This window comes from Megalops cyprinoides, chromosome 23 (assembly GCF_013368585.1).
Source record: "Megalops cyprinoides isolate fMegCyp1 chromosome 23, fMegCyp1.pri, whole genome shotgun sequence".
NCBI classification, from domain to species: Eukaryota; Metazoa; Chordata; class Actinopteri; order Elopiformes; family Megalopidae; genus Megalops; species Megalops cyprinoides.
Window position 1 is genome coordinate 5,253,696 of NC_050605.1, and position 11,305 is coordinate 5,265,000.

Consider the following 11,305-nt stretch of genomic DNA (forward strand, 5'->3'; position numbering starts at 1 on the left):
TGGCCGTGTTGTCTTCATTCTAATCACATTTTAACAATATCTGCTTTAATTCACTCAGTCATTTCCAGTTCTAGGTCCAAACCAAGTTCTTGTTCCTGTTCCCAATATCTATGTTCTAATTCCCACTGAATACAGAAGTTCAGTCCTGGTATTTTTGTTGCCCTGTTGTGAAAAGAGTGATGGTCATCAGCTGTCTCATTCAAACAGGGTGAACCAGGGTTACCTGGGACCCCCGGCATCCCAGGCCTCAATGGGCTCCCAGGCCTGAAGGTGAGACCTTCTCAAACACCACAACTTTATCATGAGGAGAGAGTGGTTATCCCCAAACACCTCATCATTGTCATCATCAACAGAGACCATTTCATTATCATCAGGGGCCAGGCATACCCAAAAAACAGTTACCCCAACAGTTACACCACATCATTATCAGCATGAGAGAGGGGTACCCCAAAATGCATCAGAATCATCATCAGATATTGTCATCAGAAAGCGAGGGGTACTGTATGTGTATGTGTGTGTGTGTGTGTGTGTGTGTGTGTATATATCTGAAAAAGGTCCTGTGTATTTCCGATTTCATTCCCCACTCTTCACTTGCACACTTGCAAAGAGAGTCAGAGTGAGACAGGTTCTTTTTCAGATCACCGCTTCCGGTGGTTGCCTCCACCCTCCCTCCACATACTGTCAGCTTTATGCACTTTGGGCATTCATTAATCAAACAGCGGCTCTCCCGTGGGAGCCGGTTCCTTATATTGACCCGTGCCATTTGTGTGATAATGTTTTCCTTTAGCCTCGTCATAAATCAGCATCCATCACTATAGCTGCACAAATAATAACAGATATGCCATTGGTTATTCCCATGGACAAACCCTGTTATAAATGAATCTGCCGTATTCTTTTTATATCCATGTAAATTTTGCTCTTTGGTTTTAGAATAATTACCATATATTTCAAAATCTAACTCAATGAAAGAAGCATGTAACCTTTGGAGGAGTTTGTGAGCAATCTTGTTGGGGAAATCCCATTACCATTTTGTTTTACTGAGCTCAGCTGCACCAAGAAGATATTGGATTCCCATTAATGACATTTCAGATGGCAACGGGCTCTTCCTCAAAGGACATATAAAGACCAAAATAAATTTTAGATCAATATATGCAAGCCTGATCTGAAACATTGCTGTTTTTTATCTTTACTGGTAAGTATTCTCACAGTGTTCTCTATACATTGGTCATTTTGAAAACACCTGGTCACCAGTACTAACAAACCATTTTTTCCCAATCCTTTGTGTTCACAGTGCTTGCTGTTTTACAGTTTTGATGGCTTGGTGTTTTTGCTTTAAAATGGTGTCACTGTCACTTTTGGTCACTAGGGGGAAAAGGGGGATGCAGGAGTGAATGGTGCAGATGGAGCCCCAGGTCAGAAAGGAGAGAAGGTGGGTCTGACCTGTGTCTCAGTAAAAAGGGAGAATGAAGTGGTGTGCAATCAGCATCATGATAAAAAGTAAAGAGGTGTGTGCTGTTTAACCTTAATCATGATACAAAGTGAAGGGGAGTCTTATCTAAGTAGTGCATTGTGCCAAAAAAGACAGAAGGTATGGAGTATATTATAGAGATACATTTTTCTCATAATAAGTTATATTAAATGAAATGTATTGTATAGTATATATATGGATATCCTTTCCATCTTCATCCTTTTGATTTGTCTGCATAGTGCACATTTTTTGTAAAACTGTGTAGAGGCCATTGCTGACCAAAAATACAGATGCACAACTGTTTCAGCAACAATCCACAACATAATCTTATATATTATATAATAGAAGATTATATAATAAATCAATATTATCTTCTATATCAATATTCGACTGCATCACTGTTTGCCTCTCACTACCAGGGGTCCAGCATTCATCAGTTCTGTTAGTTAGCTCAATCACATAACCCATGCCAGCATGTGAGCACTACTGTATCTACTGTGTGTACTGTATGTGTGTACCACTACACAGCACATACTCAGTGCACACTATTTGCTTCTTTTTTGCCCCCATGTCATTTAACTTAATTTGTTTCAGAGAAAGCAGGTGCTTGTTAAGAGTATTGATTTGTTCTGAAGCTGTCTCGCAGTCAGTCATTCAGAAAGAGTCCTACGTGGCCATGAATATTCATGAAAACATAATGCAGACAGCTGCCTTAAATGGAACTCAGTAGCAGAGGCAGGATGAAACAGACAGTGCTATATCTTGTTACACGATAGAACATCTTTAGCCAAAGGCTCAAAACAGTTTTTTACAACCAGCATGCCCTTGTGTCTCCCCCTCCCTGACAGGGTTCTGTGGGGTTTGCTGGGTTCCCTGGATTTAAAGGCTCCGCCGGGACACCTGGTAAAGATGGAGCGATGGGGCCTATTGGTCTGGATGGTCCCAAAGGGGACATGGGACCCAAGGTACTGCGCAGGCCCACTTCCTGTCCTGGAGAGGGCGGCTCTTGTACAGTCCAGTTAGCTTTCCACTATGCTCTACAGACCGATGCCTCAAGAAGTACATGAATTACATGAATTGCACAATTTATAAGCCCAAGCCTCCAGGAAGGCTGATTTCTTCCACAAAAATAAAAATAAAAATTTCTTTGCTGGTCTACTGAAAGACCAAACGCTGCATTGCATTGCATTGCATTTTATTACAACACACTGCACTCAATTACATTTTGTCTTTTCTAAGTAGATGATACTGTTCTTAACCTAGAGTTCTTATAGTTTTGCTCTTTGCACATTCTACAGTCCGTTCAAATAACAAATGTTTCAACGGAACTCAGGTCTGCAGTCAGGTGCTCTGACTCCCTGCACTACATGTTATCCTTGATCACAGGTTTTGACAGCATTCGTGATTTAAAAAGAGCTCGACCACCTGCAGAAATAGGACCCCTCAGGTTGATGACTGGACAGCTTTGATCCATAGAGTCTTTTAAAGTAGCAAAACATATCACATCATATCCATGTTAGCAGCCCCGCTTTAGGGTTGTACAGCAAGGCTAACGCGCATAGAAATGCAGATAAATTGCAGGAGATCCACTCAACTTAATTACAGATGGGTAAATTGCATGCTGGGTAATTGGTTGAAGAATCCCATCGTAACCATCCCTAAGTATAGCAGCTGAACTGGAGGAGGAAGGCTTAATTAACACACTGAGATAGGGAGCTATTTCTAAACCGATCGGAATCTGAACTTTCAGAGGATATCTCATGCAAATTTCTCCTTTTAACCACAATTAAGGCTCGCTTGATGTTGATTAGAATGGAGTTCCTCAGATTTTAATGAGAATTATCTAAAAAAAAAACCTATAGCTGTGTCATTTATTTATAGTGGTGGAGTTTTACACATCAAGGGACAGATAGTGGAACAAAGCTATGGATTTTAACAGCCTTAGTTGTCCTTATTGGCAAAGAAGTCATTTATATTACATGATGTACTCTTTTCTGAGTTGTTTTATATAACAGTAGACACATACAAATTTGTACAATAGTTTGCAATGTAGCAATGTTTGTATTTATTTACTGTATATTTGTATGTATTATGTACTTGTTATGTATTTATGTGCATATGTAATATTATGTATTATGTATTTATGTTTGTGTCAAGATTGAGCTTTCTGTGTTCTTTCTTCAGGGAGAGAGAGGGAGAAGAGGACGAGGCAAACCCTGCCACAGAGGGCCCCCAGGGACCCCCGGACAGAGAGGAGAGAACGTGAGAGACATAAAAGAGACATAAGAGAGACACATCCTTACAAAACAGCTATTGTTGGACACATTTTTTTCAGAATTACATACACCTCAGTCCTACACTGGTGAACCTAAAAACCACATGGCCTGCTCTGTCAAAAGACCCAGGTCTTCAACGGAAAGAACTCCCCCAGAGAATGCCATTGTGAAACAAATATTATACATACATACATACATTTATACATACAGGTATATCATACAGGGGTTGTATATTTGGGGGTTGTATAGTGAGACTCCAGCAAAAGTACTCGTAGTGATCACAGAGTGGTACATTCCTGCCTGGGCTGCATTTTGAATGGTTGTGTCATGACAAATAATTCGCTATTTAAAAACCAGGCTCTCTGTGTTACTTCCTGTCCTTGATAAAGAATTCTGATATTTCAGAATTAGAACCAGACAAGAAACAGTCTCACTTGCTAATGAATATTCATCAGCATCTCCTTTCACCAGAGATCATAAGGTCCAAAAAGACAGGAAAGGAACTTTCAATAGGAAGTTTTGTCAGATATCTCAGCGATGAATAAATATCCTCTACAGGGAGAGCTTGGACCAGAGGGACATAAAGGGGAGAAAGGAGAGCCAGGATTGTCTGTAAGTGTCCCTCCTGAATACCCTTACCTGTTCACATCCATTCACACTTCCTGGATCACCATGAGGGCCATGTGTTCAAATCTCATTTTATGAGCAATGTGTGCCCCTGGGAAAACCAGGTTCAGTACAATGTCTTCAATATTTAATCATACCCCTGGCTAAACAGGAACCAGAAATGTGCTTATAAAATAGGGTAATATTTGTCTACCTCCTGTGTGTATATACTGTGTATAATATATAGAATAGTAAAGACATCAAAACTATGGAATAACACAAATGGAATTATGCAGTGACCAAAAAGTGTTAAACAAAGCAAAAATATCTCATATTTTAGATTCTTCAAAGCAGCCAATTTTTTTTTTTTTAACTAATTTTTTTGTAGAGAAATTAATCCATAGGCATCAACTTCACTATTTATATTTCTCTGAGAAACAAATATAAAGCATTTGAGCATAAGTCTTTAGATCAAAATGTCTTTGAATGCATGTTAATGTCCAAACCTTGGTACTGTTTATATATTATATTTATTATAATGAACAATCTGAATGTGCCATGTATAATACTGTTGAGATTAAATAATAACATCATAAAAATTTCAGAACATCAGAACAAATGATCCTATAAGTACATTTTTCTTTTATACCATGTTTTTTCACTTCAGTTTAGTCAGGTGTATGAATATATATGGAGGGAACTGTAGGTAAGTTACAGTGGAATAGATGAAATATACAATGTGAGTGAGCAACCACATGTGATCATCCAATAAATACATATAACAGCATGTAATGGAATGTGATCTCCCGCATGAACTAGTGTCTGAAGGAGAGGTATGACTGGTAGATGGCAGCAGGGAAGCAGTGATGCATGCTGGGAAGTGTAGTGAACTGGGTGTAATGCTGTCACAGGGAGGGGTTAGGAGACCTGGAGAGCTGAATGGGACGGGGTTTCTGTGTGGGTTCTCTCTGTCTGGCAGGTGGAGGAGGTGAGAGAGCTGGTGACCAAGGAGGTGGTGGAGAAGTGTGGTGAGTAGAGAACAGACAACCACTCTCTGTGCGTGAGCATGTACAGAGATCAGATCTGTGAAACCTGAATGTAGCATATAACCTCCTCAGGTTAACACTTTGAGGAAGCCAATATGCAACATAGCACATCCTGTGTAATCCATTTGGGTGGGTGTGTGTGTGTGCATGCATGCGCCTATCTGTGCACGCGCGTGTGTGTCTCCCGGTGCAGTTTTTCTCTCAGACTCTGTTCTCCGGGACGGAACCCCGTGAGTTTGACCATCTGTCGATGTTCTAGTGTGGAACACTGTGGAGAGATCTGGAATGTAACAGTGAGGCCGGGGGCACTGAAGTCATTCACAAGTACTGGACTGAATAAGGAAGCCGCTGCCGCGTTAACAGTGATCTCATTTTCAACACGAATATCAGACGCCCACATTACTTGCTGTTAGTTTCCTCCACAGGAGATGTGCATATAACCAGCAGCCATCAATTTATTCCCCTGCAGAAATAAATTTCAAAAATACTAAACCCTGGGAGCTCTTACAAAGCCCTATTGAGCCTCAATCTGAACATTATGCTGTAAAACAGGTCAGTTTATTATTGGCTTCTGTAACGCGTAGATGCAATCATGAAAGGACATATTTGTTTGGAAGTGGATAAAGAGCTATAACACATATTTGAGTTTTGTTTCAGGGAAAAATAAGTCTGTCAGGTCCACAACAATATTAGAAGATAAGGGTGTTGCCCCCAAAACTGACTGATCTAGCCTCCATGGCATGGCTGTTTACCACATAGCCAGGCCAGAAGAAACTCCAGCCTGCCTGCTGTTTGTTTGCATGAGAGGAAAAATGCTCCCAGAGGCAATGCACATACTGTATGTACCATTGAGGAAGGTGTTAAAATGCATTAAGAAAGGTTTGCCTAAGCAAAAGAGCATTCCAGACAAGGCTAGTTGTAATATGTGGGGTCAGAGGACAGAGAAACCTTACTATATTTTAAATCGCACAACGCTTTCTGACAGGATTTGAAATTATAGCAAGGTCAATCGATCAATACATAAAAAAATCCTAAGAAATAAACTGTATCATTAAAGCAGGTAAGGTGTTATTTCAGTAAAACTGCATGATTGCCCCAGGTATTAAAGTCAGGACTAAGTGGTTACCAAGGATATGTCTTTCTGTCAGTAAGGGCTGTGTGTGGTTGTTCCAGGTAAGGAGATGTTTCAGGAAAGACTCTGTGTGGTTGTGCCAGGTAATGAGGTATTTCAGTAAAAACTGTGAGTGGGTGTACCAGGTAATGAGGTATTTCAGTAAAGACTGTGTGTGCTACTTCCAGGTGAAGAGGTATTTCATTAAAGACTCTGTGTGTGCTTCTTCCAGGTAAGGAGTTCCTGCTGGTGGTGAACTCTGTGGACCCTGATACAAATACCATCGTGAGAGGCCAGAATAAGGGGGGGTCTGTTCGCTCGCGTGACCTTGACGGAGAGGAGAAGGAGGAGACAGAGACAGACATGGCAACCATGCCGCCCTTCATCCCTGAGCAGGGGTCAGTACCAGCATACAACAACCTCACAGGTAAGTGAGGGTGATATCCAGCAGTCTGTCAGTCAGGCTGATATCTGGTGCACTGTCCAGGGCATTACCAAATGAAAATGATATCCAGCTTAATATCAATGGGGTGATACTGTGAAAGTGATATCCAGCAGCTTATTAGTGGGTATGATATTCATCATTTTCATTGGGGAAGATATCTAGTGCACTGCGAGGGTGATGTCCAGTGCTACCACTGTGGCTTATGTCTTACAGGATGTTATATAGCACTACCTGCAAGGATTAATATCCTGCAGGCTGTCTGTGAGGGCTGATATCCAGACCAACTCCCTATACATGGCATCATGTGGACAGAGTCATTTTGACCCACTGAGAGTTTTCTTCAGGGTTGATTGGAACTTCCTTCAGTTTGCATATACATTTAAAATGACTCTTCTCCCATCTCCACTAATTTCTAATTTCCCTGAGAGTTAAAAGACCTAGGCAGAAGTGACCTGAAGAAATACAACCCAACACATTAGTATGGCTCGTTAACCATTACTGTCCTTCAGCAATTCTGAGGCATTGAACCAAGGCATTAAATTTTGCTGATATTAAGAAAACATATAGGGTAGGAATAATCCAATTTTGATCTGCAGTGTGTATAGCATATATGCAGATAAATAAAGATATACGTATAAATGAGCCTTAAGGCAGAAATGTTCTAAAAATGGAGTGAGGTCAGCTCCTGTTTACCTCTTGTTTAACTGAAGGGGCAGGCGTTTTTATGTGGTGGGATCTACCAGGATAAGAGGTACCCTTGACTCTATATTTAAATGGGTGCCTTTAATTCCAACAAAAAAGCCACAAAAAAGACACCAGCGTTAAAAGGAAACAACTTAAGCAAGATGTGACGGAATTCACCTACACCTGTCTCTGAACGCGGTGGCAGTTACCTTATTTAGAGCGGAGCCATCAGGGATTTTCTAATTTAGGGACGCGCCAAATACAGGAAGAGACATGTCAGAGCAGCGTGTCACCGCTAAAGCTGTCTCCAGCTCGACGGAAACGTCTAGAAAACGCAGGGACGGAAGGGGTGTTCTGTCAGGCTGATCAAAGGTACCACGGGGGTGTTTTCGTGTGTACTCACCTTTAATGAGAAGAGCTCAAAGCCCTGCCTCATCAGCCACCTTACCGCAGGAACTTTGATTTAAAGAGAGATGTATTTAGAATGCGCCGCGGGAAGTTTGGTTTTGAAGAGGGACGTCTTTAAAATTCAGCGCAGGAGGGTTTATGTAATCCACTCTTGCATTCCGGACCCGGATTACTGAAGCATGTCCTTACTTATTAATTTCACTCACATCGAGATGGGCCCGATAGTGTGTGTCTCAGAAGAAATGTGGATATGTTCAATACATCTCAATGAGATGACATAAGCCGCTTCATTTTTTTGCACAAAAACATTTGCCTTCATTTTTTTTTCAAATGTGAGCAACATCCTTCAATGAGAATTTAAAGTTTGGGCCACAGGGGTACGATGTAGTGATAACGAGCAGGACAAAGGTTGCTGGTTGGGTTGCAGGGGTTGGTCGTTGCTCTTCTACCTTTGAGCAAAGTGCTTACCCCAGGCTGCTTCAGTGAATATCCACCTGTATAAATGGGTGATATTTAAGCTGTGTGGGTTGCTCAGGATGAGGGCATTTGCTATATAAGTAATAACACGAACACGCGATATTTCAAAATGGATTTTCGAGAAAATGTCACAGAGAAGCACTTTTATCTGAGCGACGGTGCTGCAGATTGAAGTTTTCGCCTCTCATGGTTTGTCTTCACCTGGACTCATCAGGGCCAATCAGTGTGAGCTGGATGATTTTATCTCCGCGAGAGGGGGGGGAGCTGCATGGCGGCGGGGAGGGCGCTATGGCCGGCGCTAGAAGAATTGCTCCAGCCTAAGTGCCGGCACGGCAGACATTTCGCTGACATTTAACGAGAGCTGGTGATGATGGCGGTAGGCGTGAGGGGGGGACCGCGGCGCGTCCCCACTTAGAGACGACTAGTCCAATCCCCCTCTAACCCCCCGTAATGAATTTCCGTCTGTCTCCCTTCAGCCACCGGGAGGGGAGTGGACTGGAATCAGAGGCACAGGCGGCACGCACCAGCCCCTTCGCCAGGTAAAATGCCAAGTGACGAAGGCGCCACTTCAGACGGTGGGCGTCCATAATCAGGGCAGAGACCTCTTTTTATGACATCATCCTTTTACTGGAGGGGGGTGATGAGGGGGGGGGGGGGGAGTGTGACAGCCAACTGTCACCGCATGAAGAAATGCAAAACCTATTGCTACTTGTGTCTGTTGGGTGAATGGCATGAATGAGACAGACAGACATGCAGACAGTCAGAAAGATAAACAGAGCACTCACAAGAAATGAATATATGTATTACCTGATGCTCGTGATGAATGAATTTACATTTACAACACAATGATAACATCACCCTGTTGAATGCCATGAGGGAGACTCACAAATTCTGACAAAATCATTCTGCCATTCTGTCAGACCTAGAGTTCTAGCATGCTGTGATTCATTATTTGTGCATTTGTTGTAGTTCAGTCTGTAATTAATAAATTCATGCAGGTAGTCTCTCTTTAAAGTTATATGGCACATCTGTCAGACTTTTATTTGGCTCTGTATGTAGGTTGGACTCATCAATATTTCTGCTTCTCTTTGACCATACTCCTCTGCAGACTTCACCTCTGACCCCTGCCTGAAACCTATGTCTGAGGGGACATGTACGGAATACGTCTTGCTCTGGTACTACCACTCCCAGACCAGAGAGTGCAGGCCCTTCCTATATGGGGGCTGTGGGGGGAACCAAAACCGATTTACCACCAAACAGGCCTGCCAGAGGAGGTGTGGGAAGGGCAACAGAGGTATGGAAACATACACGCACATGCACACACATGCTGTATGCACATACACACACTCACACATACTGTCTGCACACAAATACACACACATGTATGTCCACACACACACATGCATGCACAAGTATGTGCACACACATATACTGAGGACACACACACACACGCGCATAGGGCCCCAATGGCAAAAAATATTGTGGAACATGGTTATTTCTGGTGCCTTCAGCGCAGTCAGCAAAAATGACAGGAGTGCTGAGGCAGCAGTTATCTCATAGAGAGCACTAAAGGCTTGCCCAGTGTACGGGGCAGCAGTTATCTCACAGAGAGTGCTTGAGGCTTGCCAGTGCCAGTATATGAGAGTATTCATTGGAAGTGGTCGGTGGAGGCTATGCACTGACCAAACAGCCAGAGTACCGGAGAATTCCACTGCTGTCTTTCAGCATTCTCTATCCAGTGGCAGGAAGCCTTTGAGCTTCTGCTCTTAGTGAAAGTGTGGAGTCCCTGATTTCCAACCAGTCTCTGTTGGAGGGGTCCTGTGTGTGGAAATGTTCATGAACCCAGCTGCCACTTGTGCTGTGGTCTGCCCCAGGTGTCACACATTGCCATAAGAGCACAACTGCAAAGCCCTTTATTTGTGATTTTGAATTTTTCATGTCATGATTGAGTTTGTGTTAGTTTATGTGTTAGGCTATTTTCAGACTGTCAGAATTGGCTCCATAAATACACACAACACACAGATACATATACACACACACACACACAGTCAGTTTACTGCTGTAGTGAGTGAGATTATAAGATCATAGCCTTTCAGTGCTTGGGTTGATGATCTGTCACTGACTGTCACAGTTCTGTCAGCAGCAGACTGGTTAAATCTATCACAGTCAAATAGGCTGAACACTCCAAAAATCTCATCTCTTCACTCTCACTGCAAAACAAATAGCTCAATACTACCCCTACTGGCCAGGAAGGAAAGTGCTTAGGTGTGTTCTGCAGAGTTAGGTCTGTGTCCTGTTGTACAGAAAGCAGGTAGAGACACACAGAACTGAGTAATGTTGACCTTTGCTCTTCCTCACAGATTCAGCAGCTGGAAGGTGAAAGAAGGAGATGCTGCCAAACAAAACAGTTCAGATAACTTCTATTTTTGTAAATGATATAGTGTCATGTGTGTGCATTTTTATTGTTGTATTTTTTTTTTTTGACTGAAATTATTTTCTAATTTGAGGCAAAACATCACAGGTTGGTTTTATCTCTAAAGACTATATGAAAATTCTGTAATAAAATCCCTTTTTTAATGTCCTCAACCATCAAATCATGTTACCTTTGTGTTCTGTTGAAGGAAAAAAGTCTTTCCAACACTGTATAATATGTGGTGCACATATACTTACTTAAATGTATAGTATAAACAGTTAGATATTTAATCAATATGTATATGAATTAAATACATAAATATATTTAATATGCTTGCTGTGATGTACAAATAAGAAACTTCTGCAAGCAAC

The 11,305-nt window shown here is 42.0% G+C and overlaps 1 protein-coding gene across 1 annotated transcript in view; it reads left to right on the forward strand.

Moving 5' to 3' along the window:
- Nucleotides 1–11,305, forward strand: part of col7a1l (collagen type VII alpha 1-like) — an 84,592-nt gene that overhangs the window by 66,680 nt on the left and 6,607 nt on the right. The window contains exons 94-102 of the mRNA XM_036518401.1: nucleotides 208–270; nucleotides 1,367–1,429; nucleotides 2,317–2,433; nucleotides 3,653–3,730; nucleotides 4,303–4,356; nucleotides 5,330–5,378; nucleotides 6,740–6,934; nucleotides 8,998–9,060; nucleotides 9,630–9,815. Coding sequence (XP_036374294.1) covers nucleotides 208–270; nucleotides 1,367–1,429; nucleotides 2,317–2,433; nucleotides 3,653–3,730; nucleotides 4,303–4,356; nucleotides 5,330–5,378; nucleotides 6,740–6,934; nucleotides 8,998–9,060; nucleotides 9,630–9,815 — 868 coding nt within the window. The remainder of the gene's footprint in view (nucleotides 1–207; nucleotides 271–1,366; nucleotides 1,430–2,316; nucleotides 2,434–3,652; nucleotides 3,731–4,302; nucleotides 4,357–5,329; nucleotides 5,379–6,739; nucleotides 6,935–8,997; nucleotides 9,061–9,629; nucleotides 9,816–11,305) is intronic.